The 24,891-nt window shown below is 37.8% G+C and overlaps 2 protein-coding genes across 3 annotated transcripts in view; one reads left to right on the top strand and one right to left on the bottom strand.

Moving 5' to 3' along the window:
- Positions 1 to 9,494, top strand: part of RAB3GAP2 (RAB3 GTPase activating protein subunit 2 (non-catalytic)) — a 48,980-nt gene extending 39,486 nt beyond the window's left edge. The window contains exons 27-35 of one of the 2 annotated variants that reach the window (XM_010562149.1): positions 98 to 164; positions 920 to 990; positions 3,108 to 3,143; positions 3,718 to 3,792; positions 4,027 to 4,245; positions 5,977 to 6,066; positions 6,151 to 6,369; positions 7,059 to 7,217; positions 7,507 to 9,494. In XM_010562149.1, the coding sequence (XP_010560451.1) occupies positions 98 to 164; positions 920 to 990; positions 3,108 to 3,143; positions 3,718 to 3,792; positions 4,027 to 4,245; positions 5,977 to 6,066; positions 6,151 to 6,369; positions 7,059 to 7,217; positions 7,507 to 7,653 (1,083 nt within the window). In that variant the 3' untranslated portion in view covers positions 7,654 to 9,494. The remainder of the gene's footprint in view (positions 1 to 97; positions 165 to 919; positions 991 to 3,107; positions 3,144 to 3,717; positions 3,793 to 4,026; positions 4,246 to 5,976; positions 6,067 to 6,150; positions 6,370 to 7,058; positions 7,218 to 7,506) is intronic. The other variant, XM_010562148.1, reaches the window with a different exon arrangement.
- A 239-nt stretch (positions 9,495 to 9,733) lies between these two features.
- IARS2 (isoleucyl-tRNA synthetase 2, mitochondrial) overlaps positions 9,734 to 24,891 on the bottom strand; it is a gene marked incomplete at its 5' end in the record, with an annotated part of 29,399 nt that continues 14,241 nt past the window's right edge. The window contains 11 exons of the mRNA XM_010562160.1: positions 9,734 to 10,036; positions 10,169 to 10,313; positions 11,832 to 12,022; positions 12,191 to 12,336; positions 13,179 to 13,285; positions 13,941 to 14,072; positions 14,478 to 14,603; positions 15,629 to 15,731; positions 16,528 to 16,636; positions 22,024 to 22,117; positions 22,743 to 22,845. Coding sequence (XP_010560462.1) covers positions 9,885 to 10,036; positions 10,169 to 10,313; positions 11,832 to 12,022; positions 12,191 to 12,336; positions 13,179 to 13,285; positions 13,941 to 14,072; positions 14,478 to 14,603; positions 15,629 to 15,731; positions 16,528 to 16,636; positions 22,024 to 22,117; positions 22,743 to 22,845 — 1,408 coding nt within the window. The remainder of the gene's footprint in view (positions 10,037 to 10,168; positions 10,314 to 11,831; positions 12,023 to 12,190; positions 12,337 to 13,178; positions 13,286 to 13,940; positions 14,073 to 14,477; positions 14,604 to 15,628; positions 15,732 to 16,527; positions 16,637 to 22,023; positions 22,118 to 22,742; positions 22,846 to 24,891) is intronic.

Here is a 24,891-nt window from a genome sequence, read left to right as displayed (position 1 = left end):
TAATCTACCCGGGCCTTTTAAGAATCAATAGTTTACATTTAAAACAAGTTTTGAATAATGTAGTAACTTGTTCTTTTACTTTTTTGTTTTACATAAGGAAGCATGTTTTCTCATTAGGTCTATAGATCATCTAAGATGCATCATTAATGCTCACGTTCAGCATGGTAAGTATGAAGCTATTATTAAAAATGATATTTGTTGAAATTGTAAAACAACAGAATAAATTACTTTGTCAACTAGTGTAAATGTATGCAGTTTGTAGTACTGATGGCCGTTTTGTCTAGAAAAAAACCCCAAAACTTTCTGCTGACATTCAAGCTTTTGTTTTTCATGTTTAAACTGAGTTTCCATCAGAACCATGAAAATAAGTTGGTTAGATTAAGTTCACATGTTTAACTAAAAACATTTTAAAATAAAATTGGTCTGGAACTATTTTTTTATTTGTATTTAAAGTGGCACATGCTTCTTGCAGTCAATTACTTTTCATGCATTTCTTCATACTCTGTTGCAGTGAACATGATGACAATTGTCTTTTTTGTAGACTACTTACGTCTGCAAATAAGGTGCATTCTATGCCTAAAGCACTAGTCTTAAAGCTTTATGCTTACCACCAAAGTTTCTGTGTACCTACAATGTTTAACCCAGTCTGCATAATGTAATAATTTTAACGAGTGATTCATTGAACTTCTGACTATATTTGATCAACAAGGGAGTCTCCTGAGAAATCTGAAATCTGAAGCGCTAGTATAAGGCAGTGAGGATAACTCTCAATTCCTTCTTGTTTCATTCACCATCTTTAATTCCTCCCCCCGACCCACCATGACCCCATTAAAGGAACTTTGGCCCATGGCTTTTCACTCCATACTTGTAAGATCTCTTTTCTATTCACTTGGAGTTTACAAGTTTGCGATTGTTCTAGGTATCGCACTGATGATGTGGAATACATTCATAGTGAAAAGGCTTTCTTCTGCTACGTATCTCATGGACAAGGTGAGTGCAGTATTGTGACAGTATTTCTGAGGCTGAATTTTTATTATTAACTGAAAAGTGAAACTAGTATTTCTAAACCTTTGTTTTGTTTTTTTAAAGTTTGGAATATCTTTGATTTAAGCATCAAAAAACCCCTGCTTATTTGGTTCATTATGTAGCTAACTTTTGGAATTGATGAAGGAATGCATATTTTAAAATATCATATCCATGGAATGATCAACTATAGGCAGCTTTAAGTAATAGCTGATCAGCACTGGCTGATGTGTACTGAAGACTTATGCACAGCATTAGCTTGTAATTGCTAAATAAAAAGTATTTGTGAAACAGTTTGAAACTATTTATGTGTGCGTATATACAATTTTAAGCTAGAAAACAATAAATAACTTAAAGTGTTTTCTCTGTGCCTGTTTCCTGGTAAGTTATTGCCATGAAACTTTCAGGTTCCTACAAGCAGAAGCTTTTCCTAATGTTGTGGTCCAGGTTTTGCATGTATGAGCTCTTACTCTGCAAAATGCAGAACACCTTGTGGATGTTGTTGAGCATTTTTAACTATTGCTACCATTGTAAATCAGCTTCTGTTCTAGTATGCAACTTGTTTGCTATGAGTTACAGCAGTCTTTTGTCCCTTGCTAAGCTTCAGTTTTTTTCATGCTTATAAATATGCAGTGGATCTGTTTACTGGAAGACAGTTTAGGAAGAGTATTGCCAGTAAGTGATAGATCTGTTTAAGTTGTGTAAGGGGAATCTGCCTATTGGTTGGCCAGGTGTAAAGCAGCAGTTAAGTGTTTTTCAGCATAAAAGTCCAGATGCAAAGAGAAAAGTGTTGAAGGTGATCTGGAGAAAAAAACAAACCAAAACAAGCCCCTCCAAAAAGACAAACACCCCGCCCCCCCCAACACAAAACCCACAAGAATTTGCTGTCTTGTCATCTTTTTTCCTTCTCCTTTGCTCCTCTCATTTTCTGCTTTTGCTTTTTATTTAGCTCTGTAAGAATTGAAGAATATCATCTTCCTTCTTCCTTTAAGCAAATAGGCTCAGTTGTATATAGTTGTAGTGTGGGTGTTTCTTCTGCAAAAACTCTTTCCCATTTTTTCTGCATGCCTAGATTAATACCCGCAGGAGAAGAGATAAAGGTTTTTACTAACTGTTTTACAGATGCACACATCTGTTACCTCAAACAAATATCATGTAATAACAAATGTTGCTAACTTTTAGTACTTCTTTATGTATGTTTGAAAGCTGGGAATTAGTCCTTAGGGTCTGTGTTACAGAAGCAATAGCACAACTGATCTCTTGTCAATTTCCAGAAAAATACGGTTTCCAAATCTGTTAGCACTTAATCAGTCCCAAAATTGACAGCTGAAAGTTGTCTCGAATTCAGACTTTGAAACAGCATGATGGATCACTTGAATTTGAGTTCAAGTAATCCTGTAATTCAGGACCCTGGAATCTCACTTCAGCTGTTGTTCAGACTCTGCCATGATGTAATCATTACTTTTATTTTTTTGTGCTATGGAAGAGAGAAGTTCCACTTATGTGTACATGCTTCATCCTGTGCAGCATGTGATTCAACTTGTAGAAGTTGGACCTCATAGTAACATTCCTAAACAGGATATAGTTGAGGTGTCTCTTCTGAAGAATTCAGATAGGCAAAGTATGGAAACCATGTAATAACTTTCTTACTAGACTTCCTCCATCTCAGTGAATATGCTGGAGCATTTACTCTTCCTTTCCTCTTCCATTGCTCCATAGTGTTTCTTTCTAAAACCATGCTTGGTATTATCTCTCTATTTCTGTATTATAGAAATCACTGTGAATTTTTTAGCTGCCGTTGAGATTTGAATGAGGACCTTGGGGCCTTATTTCTAATCCTAGACTTTAAGAAGGATGAATGAAGTATGGGCATCAGTGATGTTCATTTCTGAGTTGTATGATCTGTATCAAATCTTTTGTTGAAAGCAAGTGATGCAATGTGTTGCATTATGTAGCTGTAATGAACTATTTTCTTGTTTTATACTAGGAAAATAGTAATAAAAGGTTAAAACGGGGTAACAGATACCTTATGATTAAAATTATTTAATTGTACTGAAATGCCTTTTTTTTTTTTTTTTAAACAGGTTGGAAAAGCTCCAAAGGACAGATTATGCAGACGGGCAAGTAATACTACTTTTGTCTAAATAGGAAGAAATAAATAAAAATGCATTAATTTTAATACTAGTTTGTGATTTCTTTTTGAAAGTTTCAGAAAAATTCAAAATGCACCACTAGAGAAAATGTTATGAATTTTAAGACATATAAATTAATCTTTATCTGACAAAGCAAATTAGAACAGCAGCATAACTTCAGATATTATAGAAGGTAGACTTGAGACTATAACATGACAAACTATTATTTTTCATGTGTAATTTCATTAGTTAAAACTTTTTTGGAAGACAACCGATATGCTCAGAAAATGAAATTTACTAGATGTGATTACTTGAGGAATTCAGTCTTCTTTAGAGATACAGTACTGTAAATGGCTACATTTAGCTTTACTCCTATTTTTTCCTGTTATTCCTAATTCTTTGTTGTACTTCAGTGAATATTTGTTCACCTTTAAATGTAATAGGTTAATAAACTGAGCTTAACAAATTTTATGTCAACAACTGTCTTCTTAAACATACAGAGCTAATAAAAGCCTGTTTCAATTCCCACTGAAACTATTTAAATCGTACTCTTTGTTAACAGGACGTAGGTATGGGTGACACAGCAATGACAAGTTTTCTTGGCTGCTGTTCAGATCTTCTGCAAACATTGCTAGAGGTAAATTTTTATTATTCCCATAGAAACTAAGGAACTAATTGATTCAAACTTAATTTTGAAGAATATGGTTATACTAATTTCTGTACTGTTCCGTACAGACAAATTTAATAAATTTCTAGACATGGAATTTTGATTTCACTGCAGACAACTTGTGATTAAAGCCATGTCTCTTGCATAGAAGGCCAATATAGATGATGTTTTGTGCGTGACTGCTTTTCTGTGTTGCTCTGGCAGGCTGACGTTAGTAGTGACGAAATGCAGGCTCCTGTCTTAGATACCGAAGATGCTTGGGTGTCGGTAGAAGGACCAGTATCGATAGTAGAACTAGCCCTTGAGCAGAAACGCATTCACTACCCACTTGTTGAACACCAGTTTGTGTTATGTACTATCTTGTATGCCATCATGAGGTTTTCTCTGAAGAGTGTGAAGCCTCTTTCGCTGTTTGATAGCAAGGTATGTCTTCTGAAAGCATACATCTTAATTTTGCTATCCTTCCTCCTGGTACCTATAATATATACTAGCTTTCACTCTTTAAACAGTTCATGAATAGTTTTGAGAGCCATTTAGTCCACTGTGGTGTGTTAATGAAGTTGCTGCCAGAATTCAGGCTGAGACCCAAACTTGGTGCTTTTCCTTGTGAATAAAAGATTTGTAGTGACCTCAGATGCATGAAAATCAGCTCCTTAATAATTAGCTGGTCTGAAAATACTGCATTGTAAGAACACTGGATGACAGGTTTTTCTAGTTGCTTTGAGAAGTGCCAGATCAGAAAAAACATAAATATTTAAGGTCAGAAATGTTATGTTAGTGTCACTGTTGTATCCATTATTGCTGATGATTATTCCAGAATTCTGAGGATCTTGAAGAGAATAAACAGCTTGTCATTTAATGCATATAAACCACTTAAAAAAAAAATTTAAAAAATCACTGCATTCAAAATGCAGTATATCTCAAATCAGAGCTTGACCTTGATACAAAGCAGGTCCCATAGATTGAGCTTTCCTCGTCCTAGCTTTACCACACTACAGTTCTAAAAAAACCCTGAAACACAAAGTACTGGCGTAGACTGTAATTTAATTCCTGCTGGGGAGAAAATTATTTAGTCATGTAATACTGTACAGATTCCTTCTCAATGATTTACTGGAATTTTATAAATGCAGAATATTACTCTCCTTTTGCCATAGGCTCTTGTCTGTGTGCAAGCTGTGATAAAGCAGTTGGGTCTGGTTTTAGCATTTTACCATAGATCAAATTCCATTGTGTTTTGCCTTTTTTTTTTTTTTTTTGCTTATCTGTTAGCAGAAAGCATTATACTACCTTTTGTCATTTAAGAATGCATATTACGTCTCGAGTAACATTAGATCCTGTTCCTGTGCCTCCTTTCTTTTACATACAACTACTATTCTCAGCTGCTGCCTTTTTGCCTTCACTCACTCAAGATTTCCATTTGTTCAGTGAGCTTTATGAGAGAATTTCTAACAGGTCTTTAGAGAATCTTGACTGATGACTGAAAAAGTGGTTAAAAGTTTCAAAGACTGTTTACTACCTTATTTCTGACAAGGCAAGTCACTAATTACACCTACACGCTCATCACTGTCTTTTAACATATGCATTTTTTTTGTACCAGTTTCCCTGCTCCCTGCATTAGTATGGAGCAGGACTGCCAGAGATGCTTTGCCTTGAGTATGTCACTGCTGGAGCATGTGGGCTAAAACAAGGGCTACCATGTGCCATTGTTCAGGGTTTTTACCTGAAATTTGATTAATCTGCAGCTCAAGAGACCTTAAAATTAAGCAGTGTCAACTATATCAATAGATAAAATGTATTTTTGTATCAGCTAGTTTGCATTTCTTCCTACATATTATGCTTGGTATGTTGGTCTAGAGCCAGGGACCAGGAAACATATCCAAACTTCAGCTCCAGCTCGTAGTATATCAGCTACCTAAATTTAGTAGGCAGGTAGTTTTAAGTTTGAAAGCAAACCCTTGCCATGTTATGATTGCATGAACAAAAGTTTGTTTTGTTCTGTGGCTTTAACTTACAATATTAATTTTTATCCTCAAAGAGAAATAGAAGATGCAGTACAAATTAAATGTAAAAAATAAGCTTCTTAGTATTGGATCAAAATGGATTACTTGTATTCTCCTGTATATCTGAGGCCTGTCTTTTGGTTCTCAATTTTAGGGCAAAAATGCATTTTTCAAAGACCTTACTTCAATTCAGCTGCTGCCTAGTGGGGATATGGATCCAAATGTGTTATCCATACGACAACAGGTAGGTATACGTTTTGTACTGAAAGTTCATAAACCTCTAAAATTTCAAATAATACTGAAGTAACCTGCAATTTTTGCTTCCAAGTTCTTGGTCAAAGTGGTGAGTGCAGCAGTTCAAACACTATGTTCATCACAAAAGGCCAAAGAAGTCTCAGAAGAGGAATTGTTTCCTTTTGAAAAGGGGAAGAATTGGCCAACTTTGGCTGTGGACCTGGCTCAGTATCTTCAAATCTCTGAGGATGTGGTCAAAAGGCATTATGTCTGTGAACTGTATAGTTATGGGATGGATCATCTTGGTGAAGAGGTAATAACAGCTTTTAATGATTTTAAATCAGTACAGCATTATGTCAGATGTTCTGCTAAAATTACTTTTTCACTTAAGATGCCTGGAAGGGTTAGGCAAGTATTATCAGGCTCAAAAAAATTCCCAGACTGAAAGTCAGAGGATGGAAAAGTACTTTTTCAAGACCAATAATAACCCTCAGTTTTCCTTCTTCCCAGCATGAATCTGTGTATAGCAACTAGTGGCAACGTGATAGGGAGTTATACTACTGGTCTAAACCAGTACAGCCTTTTTCATTTTACTGTATTTGATAGTTTCAGGAATCTGCTTTTTTGTCTGTAATCTCTTCTTTTATGAAAAATTTACCAGTCCTTGGACAAGACAATTCTTCCCTTTCTTGAGGGGGAAAGCAAACAAGAGATCATGTGGAAGTTAGGAATATGTTGCTGAACTATAAAACAGATCTCATGGTCATGCTAATCACTGTGTAAAGTACAGAGCAATTCCTTGCCTTTGTTCACTCTTATGTTGTTCTGAAGCTTTTAATAATGTGCTTTATTACAGTAACAGGTAACATAAGGAACAGTCTCAAAACTAGTTGTCCTTTTAGTATTGATAAGCTTCTTTTGATACAGCTTTTCAAGCCTCCAGATAAGTGAGCTGTGTCATGCTGAAATGGTTTCTACTTCCTTTTATTCTTCTATTTTCAGGCCTTTCTTCAGGTGACTGACAAAGAAGTGCTTGCATCACAGCTGCTCATACTGGCTGGACAGAGACTGGCCTTTGCTTTACTTCATATGCAGACAAAGGAGGGTATGGAACTCCTCGCTAGGCTTCCTCCAACACTATGTACTTGGCTCAAAGCTATGGTAAGTTAAGCTTGATTTAGGAAAACACGTTGATTTTCAGAAGCTTCTGTTCACCAAGACAGAGATCACATCTGAATAGCCCTTTCTTACTAATGGAAACAAGAATTTGTTCTCATTTTTCCTGATGCTAGTTCTGTTTCATGAAGGGTAAAGCAGTTTCATGGGTCAAAGCATCAGCTTAATTGAGTTAATAAACCTTAGTGATCCGTTTTATACAAGTTCAGGAGAGCTTATATGCAGATGATCATCTGTAAAATTACTCTAATGCTGTGTTTATTCTTTTATATAGGACCCCCAGGAACTTCAAAATGTAGAAGTGCCAATTTCAACAACAGCTAAACTAGTTAACAAAGTCATAGAGCACTTACCGGAGAATCATGGGCAGTACAGCCTTGCCTTGAATCTGATCGAGGCTGTAGAAGCCATCTCATCATGACATTCTTGGTTAGCACAGTTCTGCTATATAGTGGTATAATGCATGATTTTACACAATGAGGCTGAACTTTACAGAAAGAAACTTCTGTGTGGCTCCTGTTAAACAATGAAAAAAACCAATGCTCCCCATCCCAGAATTTTAGAAGGTAACTTTAAATTGGAGTATATTTTAAAATCTGCACTAGTACAAACATGTTTAATTTCTAGTACACTTGTCAGTATCTGAAATGCTTTGTTATTTATTTCTGACTTGAGCGCTTTTTGCGGTAGTCTAAATTGGATATATTTGACAGCAGTTTTAGTCTATTTACAAAATCACATCTTGTGAAATTCTGTATTTCATGCTGGCAGCAACTGCTGCAGTTTCAATGTTCCATGTATGATTTGTTTTGAAAAATGAGCTGTAGAATTACACCCGAGAAAAACTTTGGTCTCTGAAGTTACTATGTAAAGCCAATACTGCTTTTTCAGAAGCTAGAGCTGGTGTTGGGCTCATGCCTTATAACTGCATTATACGTGACAATGGTGACTGCACTAGACATAGGATGAAATGTGCTGGGGCCTTACACAAAGGGAGAACAGCGCACATTAGAAACAGCTTGGGAAAGAGAATCCAATTCTCCAGACACAAGTATGGACTCATGTTTTAGTCCAGATCTCCCAGTATTGTCTCTAGGGTGCTGGGCTTCAGCTAAAACTGGATTTGCATCCCTCTCCTTTATTATTAAGCTCTGCTGAGTTTAAGTAGGTCAAGGAATGTCTTACTGTAAGATTGTTCCCCTATCTTATCACTGTAGAAGATGTAGTATGCTATAAATCTCTGCACATGTTAACTTATAGTCAAAAACTGCTTAAATAGTTGACCCAACTTCAGTGAAGATCTATAGTACTGAGTACTTAAGCCTTGAAACAAACAAACCACTTTTATTTATGGTACCTACAGGGACTCATATAGTGAGTATCTTCACTATTGGAGTGGTATTAAACATGATTATCTTGCATCAGTTAGTACTGTTTATTTTCTACCTAAAGGAAGCCAGGAGAGAAAAATTAAATTGGTGTAAATGGTTTTTGTCAAAGTCAGCTGAAATTACTAGCTCTATCTTGTAACCTGCTCCTCTTGCATTATATGTAAGAAATGTTCATAGTATTCTGCCTTGCTGGAGACAGAATTTGGTCTCATACTTCAGAAAGGTGTGCTGCTGTCATCTAAGGGTTAGACCCCCCCTAAAAAAAAAAAAAAAAGGTTATGTAGGTGGCTTTTTCTACACAGCCTTCTTCACCTGTTTAGCATCCCTACTTCTTAATCACTGCACTTCAGTGTAGCTGTGAAGGCTTCTTGAAAAGTTTTGATACTATATGTTTGACTTCCTGCAGCGACATGAGATGAGACAGAGTAAAGAGAAGTAAGAATTCTAGTAAGAGTAAGTGGCCAGGCCTGGTCTATGTTTTAGGTACTTCTATACAGACACTTCCATAACTGAAGTTAAAACAGCTGTAGGGGAAAAATAGAAGAAGGTAAGATTGTGCAGGTGACTTTACCACCTTGTCTGACAGCACTTCAAACTTCTGCAGAAATAAGTATGCTAGAGATTTGGTCACCATGGAACCTGAGGAAAACAAAAAATGTTTCTTAGTTGCATTACATTCCTGTATCCTGGTACAGCTGTGTAAAGGATTTTACTGTAACTGAGTATCATGTCAGAGCTGACACGACACCAATCAAATCTGTAATGTATTGTAAGTAATACCCTGTATATAGTGCTATTTTGTGTCTAATTTGCTGTGGATTTGTGTAAATTGATTAAATAAAATTTGAGGTTTCCTCGTGTCTTTTCCTTTTTACGGAATGGTGATTATCACCTTTTCTTCTGTTCTGTTTTACAAGAGGAGTAGACATGCCACTGCAGAGGACTAGTTCTCTGGGGTTCCACAGAACTACCTGCTGACAGTATAAAAATTAAATGGAAGTGAACTTCAAAAGAACACAGGTTGCTGAAAACAAGTAAATAAGTCAATTATTTTGAATGACCCTTTTTATTAAGCAGAAAAGTGATATACACAGTTAGGTATATACAGAAGGTTCCCCCCAAAACATGATAATTCTGCTCAGGCTGGGGCTTAAGCATCTGGTTCTACAGGCCTCAGTACACAGCCCTTCTGGTTAGCCACCACTATTGTATACTTCAATACTCGTGACTTTGGCGCAGCTTGTGCATAGGCATTTCACCCTCACGTGCTCCCCTTTCCAGCAATGACTTTCAGGCACCGTGGGCAGGGGGTGCTTGAGGAATCAGAAGTGTATCTCCTGCAGCGAGGGCATTTTGCTTTGGCAAGTGGTAGGGCTATAACTTTATATGAAGATTCTTCACGGATATCGCCACCTGTTAAAGAAAGCATTGCTACTGAGATCCTGTAGGTGTAGTTAGCATACTCTACCCATGAAGTGAACAACAACGTATGGTGTTGGGCAGAGAAGAAGCAGCACAGGAGCCTGTCTGGAATACTTCTCTTACCTTCCAAGTTAATTAGAAAGGTCCCTTTGATGATGTTTGCATCTGCAGGTGTTTCTTTAGGTAGCTCACTCAGCAGGGTTGTCTGGGAAGCCATCATTATTTCATTCAGCTGTGAAGTACTAGAAGTTTCTTCAGCCTGCAGTGCCTAGGGAAGAGAGTTAATTTTCAGACTTGCAACCTGGTTTTGTTCCTCAACATCCTCCTCCTAGAAAATGTTAAAGCAGAAGTAGAATTACTGTGTATGTGATTGCAACAGCTGTCATAGCTTTGTCACAAAGAGAGCACAAGTTTGTTTACACCCAGATGTACCTGTGTCTAAATATATGCATTTATATAATTATGCTTAAATCTGGCATCAAAACTGAGGTCTACCATTGCAAGCTCCAAGATGCTCCATTCTTTAAAACAAATGCTAAGACAGTGGTTCCTAATCGGAGTGGATGATTTGAACCGTCTAATTTACTTACTCCTGCCAGGAGTTAAGAGTACAGACCTGAAGTGCACTGTCCAGGGTTCCCTCTGCAGAAACTTTCAAGTTACTTTGACCCTCACACCAAGAAGGCAGGTTACTTTGGAAGGGCACTGCTAGTGGCACTAGAACAGGCATTTTCAAGGAGTCCAGAGCTAGAGGCCAGTTGGAGTTGTGTAGCTCAGGGGTCAGTATGGGGTCCACTACTGTTTGACACACTAATTAATAACCTGGATGATGGGCAGAGCATACCCTTAGCAAGTCTGCTGATGATACAGTGCTCAGAGGAGTGGCTGATGATACACAAGATGGCTGCACTGTTGTTCAGAGGGACTTCAACAAGATGGAGAAACAGGCTAGCAGCAGTCTCATGAAGGTCAATAAAGGGAAGTGCCCAGTCCTGCCCCTGGGGAGGAATAACCCCAGGCACCAGTACACCCTGAGGGCCAACTGGCTGGAAAGTAGCTTAGCAGAGAAGGGGTCCTGGTGGACAAACAGCTGACCATGAGCCAGCCATATGTTCTCACAGCAGAGTATGCCAGCACCATCCTGTATTAGGAAAAGCACTGCCACGAGGTTGAAGGAAGTGATCCTTCCTCGCTCCTCAGCCCTCGTAAGACACATCTGCAGTGCTGGGTCCAGTTCTGAGCTCCCCAGTAAGAGATGTGAACTTACAGTGCGAGTCCAGCAAAGGGCCATAGAGATGATGGACTGGAGCATCTCATGTATGAGGAGAGGCTGACAAGTTGGGACTGCTTAGCCCAGAGAAGAGAAGGCTCAGGGGATCTTATTAATGTATATAAATACCTGATGGGAGGGTGTAAAGAAGATGGAGTCAGGTGCTTTCAGTGGTGCCCAGTGACATGACAAGAGGCAAAAGAAAGAAATTGAAAGAGGAAATTCCAAGAAAACATAAAACCACTTTTTTACAATAAGGGTGGTCAAACACTGGCACACGTAACCAGTGAGGTTGTGGAGTCTCCATCCTCGGCATTCAAAACCCAGCTGGTCACAATCTTGGGCAACCTGCTCTAGCTGACCCTGCCTAAGCAAGGGGCTTGGGCTACACAATCTCCAGCAGTCCCTTCCAACCTCAACAATTCTGTGACTTTCTGGCAAGTACAAAGCAGAAGAAAGTTTACAGAAATCAGTATTTTTTGCACAGACAACACTATTCTTAGTTGCATCTTTTACCTCCATTAATTCAAACAGCAATCCAGGCTCAATTACAATGACTACTTCATACTCCAAAGCATTCTTGCCAGAGATGGACCCAAGGAAAGAGTCTCTCATTGCGCATGCACCTTCTATTGCTTCCTCAATGCCAGGCTTCTTCCATGCTGAGCTTGCATTAATCCAGCCAGTACGAAACACACCCTCTGAGTCTTGAAAGCAAAGCAAACAAAGGATTTTTTAATTTAGTGTCTTTCTATTCAAGTGTTTATTAAATTAATAAAAAAGAATGGCATATCTCTCTATTTGCATTCCTTCTTTTAGCTATGCCATTAAACAGTGCACTAAAAAAATTCCTTAGAAATGATACAATGCTTTACCTTTCTTATAAGGGAGGTGCTGGAAAACCTCCTCTGCCAAGTGAGGAAGAATTGGTGCAAAGGACCGGACTACTACGTCTAAAGCCTGTGCTAGCACAGTTTGACATGAACGACGCTTAGGATCTTTTTCTTCTTCACAATAGAGCCTGCAAGACAGAGATGAAGGTTGGGAAGTATTTGTATGTTCTTGTTACTGTTCTTGCTCAAGAGCCATACTTCCAGGACTGCCATTGAAAGTACAGAAGTCTGACCTAGCTTGCCTTTCCAAGGAGAGCTTTTCTTAATTGCCCTTCCTAGGCAAGCCCAGTGATATAGGTACAGGGCCATTTGCATATGCAGACCCATTTTGTCATAGGAGAGGAGATTTTGTACATGGCATGTTAATTTGCTTCACTTGTATAGAAGAGAATCTGCCTTCAGGGAGATGAGGCTGCAGCTCTGTTAGCCTTTTGTTCTGGTTCATCTATAAAATTTAGCATTAGGGCTTTTTTCTTTTTTTTCCCCTTTACTTGCATTCTGGAAACTAAAGATCAGTATAAACCCCTACCTTCTTCTCCCATGAAACAGCCCTTTCAAAATTTACAAAGGTAGCAGTCACATCCTTAAAAGACATCAGCTTGCCGAGGTAAGTGCTAAAAGCCCTTCCCCCTACCTTCCCAAATTCAATACACTTCTAGTTAGAAATACAGATCCAAGAATTTATCTTTAAAACTTTATTTAGTTTTAAATGCGTCCACTTGATTACCTTTCAAAATTATTCAGTACCCCTAGTGGACAGAATATAGAAGCACACTGATGACAAAAATACTCAACTGAAAGCAGCTAAGCCTTCACCTGTGAGCTTTAGTACACTAAAGCACAATACATAACTGTGAAATGTTCTCCAAGATATCTGTATTCACTCAACATTTGCCTGGAATGTTGTTACCTCCATCGCAAACCGATTAACTTGGTTTTTCCCTTTTAAAGGCAGCAGTAATGAACCTACCTGTCTTTGATTATGGTAAAATAAAAGTTTGACAAGTTTCTGGAACAGAATGCTTGCAATAATCGAACAACTTTGCTATAATCATATTCTTTGTATGCTTCTGTAACCTGGGAGAGGGAGCAGAGAGAGATAAGAACAGAGCATCAATTTTCATCACATGGCATACAATGACAACCCGTGATGAACCTGAACTTAAAGAAACTGTAATGAGTGACACAAAGTCTGCGAGAATCTTTTCTTTAAAAGGTTGTTGGAGGGGGGAAAAAAAAAAAAAATGTTAATTCAGTCAACAATCATTTCAATTCAAGTTTGAAGAGAGAGGACAGGAAGAACCCCAGAAATTATGCCCATACTTTCTTATTCAGCAGAACGGTTCTAAGTGACAGAAATGACTAAATTCTGGACTACAGCAGATTTCCAAAGCTCTAGATTTTTTTTTTTGGTTGGTGGTTTTTTGTTGGTTTTTTTTTTTATATCCTATTCTAGCTATTTCTAAAGACATGTAATTTGAGGCCTTGGGCAGGAGGGGAATGGGAAAAACTGGTCGATGTCAAAACCAAGTTAAAAATGTTAAAAACAAAGCCGTCCTCTCAAAAGTTGAAGTGGGCTTAAGGGAGTGCACATTGCATCAGAGAAACCTTTGTGGTCATAATTTGCCTACTTGACACACACTCTTTACTCATACACTTAAGGAATTTTCCCTAGAGGGTATAACCAATGAAAAACATTACATATATTCATTTAAATACAATTTACCCCTACCTTGCTGCCATAATCTTGCAATAAATGCAGCATGTATTGATCTACTATGTACATCTCTGAAGCAGGGATGGAATCGGTTTCTGGGTTGAAGCCAGCAACGTTTCCCAGCATGAAGCGTAGTGTATTCCGAAGCTAGGAACAAACCAGAAAAATTAAACATTAATGGTCTGCAGTTTAGATGAAACACAAAATGATAATATTCTATAATGAATTAACTGAAGTTGGCTGTTTTTCAAAATGATTGTTTGAATAGTTACAAAAGCATCATGAAGAACATATGCCAAAAGGACCTACATGAAAGTAAAAAGACTGGCTATTACCAAAGTATGCTGCAAAACCTAGTCTTTTCTTTTGTACACTTTACTATTTGATCCACAGATGTAAAGAGCAGTAGTACCTACCTAGCTGAGTTCGGAAAAGCTTTCTTTAGTCTAAAGACTGAAAAGCTTTCCAACAAATTCTACTCAGCCAACACAAAACCAAATACAAAGAGGAGCTGTCATTAGAATGAAGAGGGTTAGCATATTTGGCACTTACCTTGTTAATATCGTCTCTTGCAGCATTAAGTACAACAGGCCCAATCAGCACCTCAGTAAAAACATTCGATTCTGCCACCCACCAGCGGAGAACATCGGCACCGTATGGAGGGTCCTTGGTGTGATCCTAAGTGGAGACAGAAAGGCACACCAGTAAAACTGCTGGGGGTCCTGCAGCATGGTGAGCAGTGCCATTCCGTGTTGTCAGTGCTGTGAACATGCCTGTAAGTGTGCCCAGAAGGCCACTGTATTTGGAGGCCTTCACCCTCTTTTACCAAGATTCACTGTTAAGCCAGGGCAACAATGTATACTTGCAGCACTCTGTGTACAGGCAGTGCTAGAACTCAGGTTAAGTTGAGGTAAACTCATCTTAACAGCCTTGAATCCTTTGAACTCTTAACATTAAAATAGCAATGTTAATAACTAAAACTACATACTTCCCCTCCCTCCCGCCCTTCAGATTGTTTTCCACCCTGTTTTCAACTCTGAAAATGGCTTATCTGCTTTTTGAAAGAACAGAAACTATTGTGTGTTTTATTGAATCAGATAAGTAAGTCTTTGTAAGAATTGATTCTTTTGTCTACAGAATTTCAAAATCTGCTTAGCAGCCTCAGAAAGAGCAACAGCAGGACCGGGGAGGGAAAAAAATTTAGAGCATCACCTGCAGCGCGACCTCCCTGACCATGGCATGAAGTAAGCTTCCAGGGTCAATACAACAGCCTAGGCTGAGAGCAGACAAGATTGCTGGGGTGCAGCCTCTACTCTGACTGCTCTACTGCTAGGCCCAGCTTGTAGGTTCGTCAGTTTGAAAGCAAAGGTTAATTATTTTAATTATTTTTTAATCCTCCCACTCCATCAACAGTGTTCCCAAGTAAAAAGGAACCATACTACACCTTCTATATAATGCATTTTCATTTCTCTTAGCACAGAACAAAGGTGTGGGGGTTTTGGCACTACAGCTGAAGCAAAAAAACCTCAAGGTTTTTACTCCAGCCAAATGGAACTGCAGTGTAGCCAAAATCTTTAGAAGAGCCTTACGGAGTTCTGCTACAAGACAGCTGTTTAGAGAAAAACATGCCACAAGACAGTTGCAGAATCTGGTAGTGAAAAATTTTAACTAGTGATTCTAAGAAACTCAAGAGTTTTACTTACTTCGCCTCCATTGATAACTACATCAGGGTCAACCACATTGCCAATAGATTTAGACATCTTCTCCCCTTTCTCACCAAGAGTAAATCCATGAACTACCAGAGTCCTGAAGAAAAGATTTTAGTGAAAACAAAATCCCAGTGAAAAATGTACATTAAGAATAGATTTCTAATGAGGATATTCCTAAGTCAAAACATACAGAAATCCTCTATTTTGGTAAGCCTGAGGCTTCATCTGTCAAGTTCAACCAACCATGAATACACTGTACTACCATCCAAGTAGTGCATACAACTTTATTTTCCTCATTTAATTTTGCCATGCGAGCAACAGATTGGTTGCAGATACCCAGGGCACACGTATTTCAGATGAATTAAAGACTGAAGTATTATTTCCTCTTTAAGCCAATACATTTTCCAAATTGCACAGCCTCCTTGCAACTGACTCACATTACCCTTCCCTATGCTTTTCATCTTCCAGGGGACAAAGTGTGTCATAGCTCCCATATAAGACATACACACAGTGATTCTGAATTCATTACAGCCTACTGTTCAATTCACAAGTCAGTGATTTTAGGAGATTTTGATACTGCACCTCCCATAATAATCACTTTGATTATGGGAATGGGAGAGATGGCGAAAGAACAGACCTGTATCTGGTAATGTAATAGGATATACCTAAATGACTCAGAAAGAAAACATATATTAAAATTACGATGGAAAAAATTTAAACAATAAATCCATTACAGTCTAATCTGAGAAAAGCTTTGTACTGAAAACGTAAGAACGTAAATCAGATACTTGGTAATGGCTTGATTTTTCTTGTTTATACACTACTGTCCACACTATCAAAAGCTCGATATTTAATAACTGAACTAGCAATGTGTCTGCAATCCACGCACTTACTTATATGGTGCTTTTTTCCTTGCTGCCACACTAGTTAATAGAGAGGATTGAAACCAACCTCCCAGTTGGTCTTTTCCTTCAAGGTATGTATCTGCTCTTTGCTCTGCTCCTTTAAAAACAGAAGATTTTGTTTAAAATATCAGCCTATATCTTCAATCAAGTAATACACTTAACAGAAAATCTCTGAAACTTATTCTGCTCTTTACACCTAGTAGGTGAGTTACTTTTAATAAATGGTGTATGGTTACTTGAACATGATACAAGTGATTTATTAGTATCACAATTTTTTAAAAAATCCAAGACTCACTGAACTCCAAAATTTAACAAATAAGCTTGCTTTCCCCGAAACAAAATAATAAATTATGAAAACAGAAGCTATCATGCTCAGAGGACTTCGTAAGAAGTTCTCAAAATACTTTCCAAGTACTCCTAAATAAACTGAAAGACCCAAGAAAAGATCACATACTTTGGAATTAATAAAAATCTATGCTACGACCTGAAACTTCAACAGTTGGGAATTAGTAAGCATACAAGTCACAGATGTAACATGCCCGACTAGTGTGTGTAAGGCATCAGGTATTTTCAGAGGAGACCAGGAAGCTTTGGCAGTGACCACAGGTCACCTGCAACAGAATTTACACTTCTGGTCACTGGTGTTCCAGGAAGATTAAAAATTTCAGGAAAGGGTTAGAACAACATGCGAAACAGAAAGCCTGTTGTGGGAGAGAGGGGTCTGGAAGAGCCTGGCTTGTTTAGCTTATGCAGGTGAAGGCTGAGTGGAAATATTATTCCCTCTAAATACGCAAAAAAGAAGAATGCTTGAGAAGAACAACTGGAGCTAATGAGTACTGTTGGCATCAGAGGAAAAATGGGCTACCAGGCACATAGACTGGGTATTAGCTAACTGCACATTAAAAGCAGAAGAGCAAACCCAGCTTTTCCACAGGGCTGAAGGAGGGCAGCAAAATTTTACTGGTGGAATTGGCTTTACTGGTGGAATTCAGTCACTGTACAAAAAGGTACAAGACTTGTTGACTCAAGAAGTCCCTCCTGATCCTAAACAATCCCAGACAGGTCACCATCAGAGCGAGAACAGAATAAGGTGGAGCACAGCAGAACATGCAAGTCAAAGCCTATGAATGTGCAAAATTATACACATATTTGGCAGGAATTTAGTTTTGATTCTAAAAGTTGGTGGTGTAATTTTCCAGATATTCAGACAAAAGTTTCTCTATTCAGTTTTTATCTACTAGCTCCTTTTAGCCTCTTCCTAGGACCCCTGAGACAATGCTTCTTTCTGCTGCTGACACACTTGATTTATTTGTTTAACTTAATGGAAGTTTCAATATTTAGATCCATCTGCAATAAAAGGAAGTTCAACACTACAAAGGTCAAGGCCATACAGTTCCAGCTAGCACAGGAAAAATGTGTTAAAAACCATAACATCCACCCACACATTTGTTTATTCCTTCAAGAAAATCTACAAAGAGTTTGAGTTTTAAAAGTAGAATAAGTAGAGATCACCCTTTGTAGTAACAGACTGCAAAAATGCTTGTCAGGACAAGATTAAAAAAAGTATTTGTGGTAAGGAAGAAAATAACTGGAAAATCTGTAACAACACATTTGTTATTTACAACTAGTCTACTAGTCACTGGTTTTAGAGAAATGAACTTTTCATGGAAATGCCAGTAGTTACTACTTAGAGAAGAAGTTAAATCAACAACTGATTACAAACAGCGAACTGCATTGGTCTTTTCTGACAGGAACTAGTGTATCTGGCAGGCTGGCTAATGTAGCTTACAAAGTTAATGGAGGCCTGGACATTTTATCTCTGTAAAATACACACACGGGTTTTGCATATACAAAGCCTGCCTTTTAAGTGCACAGGTAGCTCCCCTACCTCAGTTTCATTAAAGTTGTGATGGTTATACATAAATTAATTAGAACAGCGTGCACGTTTCTTTGTAAATGGAAGAGTATGTCCGGCAACCCAGAAGGGACTTTTCAGTTGTTTATTTTAATACTGAGATATAGTACATAGGTCATTAAAGAAAATTACAATTTATGATCCTTCTGGTTTGGATTTCAAGATTCCCTATCTTTGATCTTACAGACTTTGACTTTAGATTAAACGTATTGTATTTTAATGCCAGGAATGAATCAGCTAAGATAAATTCAAGTCTCTCAGTCAGCACAAAAGTTTAAACACTTGGATAGCTAAGTTGTAAAATAATCACATTCATTCAGTTAAATATTAGCCAATAAGATAGGGGAAAAAAGTTATGATGTTGAAAACCACGATCATTGAGATACAAAACTCTGGGTAAAATGCTGTCTGACTTTTACCCATGGCATATTGCATCGCAGTAGAGTCCACTATGTATTTTTATATGAAATATTTTGAAAAATAATAATCTCAAGGTTGTAGTGCAGATGGCACTCTGCCCATGAGGAAAAAGTCAAGACCTGTAAGAGTATTTTAAGACAGAAAAGAACTGTCTAAAATGGATACTCCAAAGACAGCTACTGAAATAAGCCCTATCAAAAGGCTGAACACAAACTGAACTTCAAAGCAAAAAAGAAAAGAAAATGTCCTAGGCACCACAGCATTGAGTATTCAAAATTAGCAAATGTTTTTGAACAAAATTTTGCTTTCACCGCACCTTCTTTTTGGAGGCTGTATATTAACACTCTTCTACCTCACAGCAGTACTGCGAAAATGAATTTATTAACCTATGAAGCATTCAGACTTAAATTGCAGCATTGCATAAAAGAATATGGAAACAGTTCTTTCACAAATATTTGAGGCATGAGTAGCAAGAAAGAAACAGGATTGGATAGCACAACAATAAACTGTTCAGTGAAAACAGTGCTGGGCAAACAGAGCATTAACGAAGCAAACCGTATCCCCAGAACAGCGGGTTCTTCAGAGCACATTGCACTTGTGGATCTGCTCTCAATGGTGCAGGCAGGGTAGTATTTATTTTACACACAATCTAGTTATAACTGTATATTTTTGGTTCTGTGAGTATGGTAGCTAAATCTTTGATCTTAGTAAGTCACACCTTCCTACCTGCTACACTGCTGATGTAGAACGGTTTGGTTAATTTGTCATTTAGCTAGAAGTGGTACTCTTTGACACACCTAGGCTGGAAAAAGGAAGCCAACCATAATTTAATGAAAAAGGGGCAACTTTAAGTCACTTCCATGAGAACTATGCCCAGTCTCTGGTAGGAAATGCACCAAGGGAAGCGTTAGAAATATGACTGTATCCATGCAACCTGTGTATGCTTTAGCATACAAGCATTGAGCTTGCTGTCACTGAGCAATTCTGTTAGCCTGTTCAAATACCTCATATTGTGGAATCTCTCTCTCTTCTTCCTCCTCCCCACCCCCTTCCCAACCTGCCATATTTTTGAAAGCAATCTGTGTGGCCATCAGCTAAAGGGATGAATTCTATAACTGCTGCATCTCATTTAATAAGCTCAGACAGAGCTAGTTCAAGTCCAGTGAAAACTCAGGCCTAAGTTCCCCGAGTTGCAGAGACGTCGAAGAGAACGACTTATTTTTGTGAGACTGGAACTGGCAGGGAAATCTGTAACACCTTTTATTCCTGCTGGTTACTAACAGACAGATCATTGATTTATTATTTTCAATAACTTGAGTTCATGGTAGAGTGAAACAATTATAAACATTAGTCTTGCACTTCCAGTTGCCCTGAAATTAACTCATGTGCTGCGAAAGAACCACTGCTGTGCATGACACCGTCATCAGAAAACAAGCAATAACTGCTGTTATCACTGATCTCCTACTACAAAATTAACAGGTAGCACACCAGCTTCCATATGCCTCTGTGCTTTCATGAATTTAAGCCACAGGAAGTTCTTCTTCCCGTTATGACATTCTGTAAGCAATTTTGGATTTCTCCATGGATTTCATCCATTTTTCCCCAAAAGCACTTTGGAAAAGAATCCCATCAGTTAGTCTGTTTATAAGCATTGCCTATTATTTTTATGGACATAGGAAGAAGTTCTGCAAAAAGTTTTAAAAGCTGGAGCATATTGGGAAATACAAGACAAAACTATTAATTCAACAACTTCTCTTGCAAAGTGACTTTTTCATAAATTAAAACAGTAATTTCATATGAATCATTGAGACTGTACTTCCACTTCTGGCAGTGGCTGGGAGCCTCGGTTACATAGGAAAAAAGGTAATGCAACTCTTGTGTCATTTCTGATGATGAAGAGGCTTACGAGATCACACTGCTTGTTCATCCTTCCCCCAACTTTTGAACTAGTGGGGCCACTCCAGTCATGTCAGACAGCAAAAGAAGATGCCTGACACACACCAAGTTCCAGCAAGACTAGATAGAGAAGAGGAACTTTTAATGGTTCCATGAAAGAAGTCTGTACTGTGAAAGACCCAGCATTTATTAGACATTACAGAATCCATACAGGAGCCTTACACAAATCAACAGTGAATCAAGAGTCTTTATTCTGCTATTCAACATGAGGTGTTTCCTCTACACAGGATTAGAGGTAGTTTTTGCATACTGAGGTGTTAAGCCCTTAAAGAATTCAAGTATGTAATGTGCATAAAATACTTTGTTATACTTTTCAAAACCAAACCAGAAAAGTTTTTAAAGAGTATGAACTTTAAGATATGTAAAGGTCTTCTAGAAAATGAATGTTTGCTGATGGTACTGTTGTCTGACCACGTTGCTAAGAAATAAAACCTCTGGTACTAACGTGTTTTATAATTCAACGAGATGGTTATCACACAATTGTGTACTGAGAGTTTAAAGTCCAACAGACTTGATGTATGGGACCAGACTCCTCCTTTAGAAAGGACTCCTGACTTCGGACTATCCTCCAGGCAAACAGTATACTTTTAATGTATTTTTATACAAATATATACCTGCTACCTGCTGAGCAGCATCTACTGGCAGTAGGAACTATAAATAGCATACAGCAAGTATAAATATTTTAAGCCACGATATACTGCTTTAGTTACTGAAAGTACTCAGAAGTGAAAAAGTACACCTACACTGTTAAAATTATAAAACTTACTTAAATTCAGAAGCTGATCTCAGTTTTGTTCTGCTTCAAATAGCACGCGCAAGCACAAACTGAAATTTGTTAACTGAAAATAATTTAAGTGTTACCAACTAGCAACAAAGTACGTTGGCCATTTGTGTCATGAAACTTCTATACTCCAAACAAATTACATTGTCATTAGAAGATATATGGTATGCCATGTGGCAGAATCATTCAGAATAGAGTATTAGAAAGATCTCAATTTCAACTACGCTGAAACTGAGTTTGCCAACATTAAGCCCTTATCTTTACAAGCAAAAGCAGCTTTACAAGAAGTCACAACCAGTTTGCTGCTGGCATAAACTAACTCAGTTTTGCCAATACCAACACCATCATGCAAAACAGTTATATTTTGTTCTCCAAGTATTTTAAAAGAAAGATCAACATATTAATTCTGTACCTTCCAAAACATGAGCCCAGGAAGTTCCACTGTCAAACCAGATGTCTAGGACATCCTGTCCTTTGACATAATCCAAAACATCATGACCACCAGCCTATTGGAAAAACAATTATTAAATAATACAAATAGAATACTCAGTACATCAATGCTTTTCAAAACTACAAATAAAGTAGATTTGGTTTCTAGACCAGTTTTGTACAGGCTCTGCTACCAACTTTGTGAGTGAACACAAAATAATTTAGGTAACTTTTCACAATAGTGTTCAGATAATTGCTGATGAAACCCCAAAACAGAACAAGGAAAAGTTACCAAAAAACCTGAGGTGGCAGAGTAACACTACAGTTTGTGTGCTAGCTTAAGAACACAATTGTTGAAGGAACAATAAAACGTTAGGAAAAACAAAATTAAAATTCTAATCTATTTTAATGACAAAGACTTAATATATATCTGGGCTCAAGATTTGGTTAATTAGGATGTCACTTTCCTCCTCAACTAAAAGGAGGAGGAAGATTGAGATCTCTGCCCTGAATTAATGGCACAAATCTGATTGTGTGTATTTTGCCATACTCAGATCTCACTTTCTGAATATTCCTTTCACATGATACCTTCTCATAAAGGTAAAAGACTGAAAAGGATCATAGGAATACATGAAGGTTTTATATTATTTCCCATGACTGGACTGTCTCGAGCACCTTCTGTATTTGAAGTCAAAAAATTACCTTTGCTACAGCCTCTTTTGATAGCAGTTGTTCAATAGGAAGGGTCCACCATGCATCTGTTCCTTGCTGCTCCACTACTTTGATGACATCTGTGATAGTTTCACTGGGTTAGAAGGAAAAAGAAGTTTTATGCATTGATGAGTTAATCATACCTTTCTACAATATCCCAGATCCAAAGTGGTGAGGTATACTGATAAAGAGATCAAGCTATTTAAACCTGTGATTTTCCAGCTTCTAATCCAGACAAGACTCCACAGAGCTTTCTGCCTGTATTAAAAAGACTTCCTACTTTTGCCTTCCAAGATGGGTAGGGTTGTGTAAAACCTGGACATACAGAACCCCACGTGTATTCCAAATAGTTTTTTCTGCAAATATTCAATAACTGGGCACTCAGAAAAGATGCCAGCAGCTTGAAAACTTCTAAAATCCGTTTCACTTGCTATTTCTTGACCTTGACTTTACAGAAACCAAACAACTATTTCCCCCCCCAAATATTTGCTCTTTTTGACAACAGGCTTCTTCTCTCCACTGTATAAAGGGACCTTGAGAACTCATGTGGAAATGGAGAGTTAGGAAGTGGCAGCGTTTCAAATAACGTACATATGTATTAGACTTCTGGTTGCCTGGATTCCCCCTTTTTAGCAATACATTTCTTAAAATTTAAGAAACATTTATATATTAATCCCAATAACTTGGGAAACTTAAAATTCTGTACCCAGTAGAGGAGTGATGTAAACAACCATTCAACGTATGCTCTGAAGGCAATATATGAGTTCATATGGTATAGCACCAGCCAAGACGAAGGTCCTGAAATAAATAGATACTACAGAAATAAGAAAAATAAAAAGTTTACTAAGCATTTTTCTGATGTGAACAACCACAAGGCATGCAGTTCTGTGCACTATTTATGACACATTCAATCGTTGTCCCCAGTAGGTAAGACTATGGGGAACTGATTTTTAATATCATTTAATGCCAAGTCTAGACATAAATTAAGATAGCTTAAAAAACAAAACAAACCACACATTGTCTTGCTGACTCACAGAGCACTTGCTAAAGAGGTGATTTTTAAGACATCTGTTGTATTTAAGGTGTACAGCAGATAGTCACGACCTGCCAACTTCAAACTAAAACCTGTGTTACCCAAGCCACCAGAGATTTGTTTTTAACTCAAAAAAATGAAGATTTAATCAATTAACTAACTCCTTGACACAGTATTGTGAAAGGGGAAAAAGTAAAATAATGATCTGGCATAATTATCTTGAAAACACAAAAGGAAAATTATCTAACTTCTTTAGTGTCATCACTCAGATTTGGACTGCAGCACAGTACTTTTTCTGCACTGCTAAGAAGTTGAGCTACATCACTACAACATTTAGTGGACTCTTACAGAGTTTAAGCATGAAAACCCATGTTCTCCAAGAAGACATAGAACAAATTATTACTTAATTACATGACAAGAAGTGCAACGTTAAGAAGAAAATGCAGTTCTGCTCTTGATTGTGGGAATAAAATTGCAATGATAGACCAACAGGTTTGTATCAATCAATCAATATACTTTTCAAAGTAAATTCCTGTAGAACATGCCAGTAGGTTTTCTGAAGAGAAAAACCACTAACCAGTAACACTCACAAAGCGACAGCCACCTACCACACCACTGCCATTCTTACCCTTTCAAGCTAGAATGGGTGTCATTCACCTTCCAGTTTAAAGATAGGACACAATTGATGGCTTTGTAATATAACTGCTAACATTTATCTTGGTAAAACAACATTTAGGAGCTCCCGTTCAGAACAGTATCTTTTCCTTTCAGAAATATTTGCACAGAGGCCTATTTGCCTATACTTCCAACTGTGAAGCATTACTTCTCCAAGACAAAAGCAAACAACTCCAGTTCTGGTAAATTCAAGGCAGACAGCTGGGAAATCCCCGATTGTCTTGCCTCCGTCAGGCTAAATCTTCAAATTCAGAAAGCTCTCAAGGAAAAAAAAAAATAAAAAAAAATCAAGTAAGCCAAGAAGTTTGTTTGTCTCAGCCCAGACTAAACTATTCCACTTAATTTGTCTCTCTCTTGCAGGGTCAGTACCTTCTACTGCAGAGGCTGGCTTTACACCCAGACCTTCAATGATGACACAGACCGTAGCACCTG

This window comes from Haliaeetus leucocephalus, unplaced genomic scaffold (assembly GCF_000737465.1).
Source record: "Haliaeetus leucocephalus isolate CR32 unplaced genomic scaffold, Haliaeetus_leucocephalus-4.0 Scaffold156, whole genome shotgun sequence".
Lineage (NCBI taxonomy): Eukaryota > Metazoa > Chordata > Aves > Accipitriformes > Accipitridae > Haliaeetus > Haliaeetus leucocephalus.
This window is presented reverse-complemented; position numbering and strand designations above follow the sequence as displayed.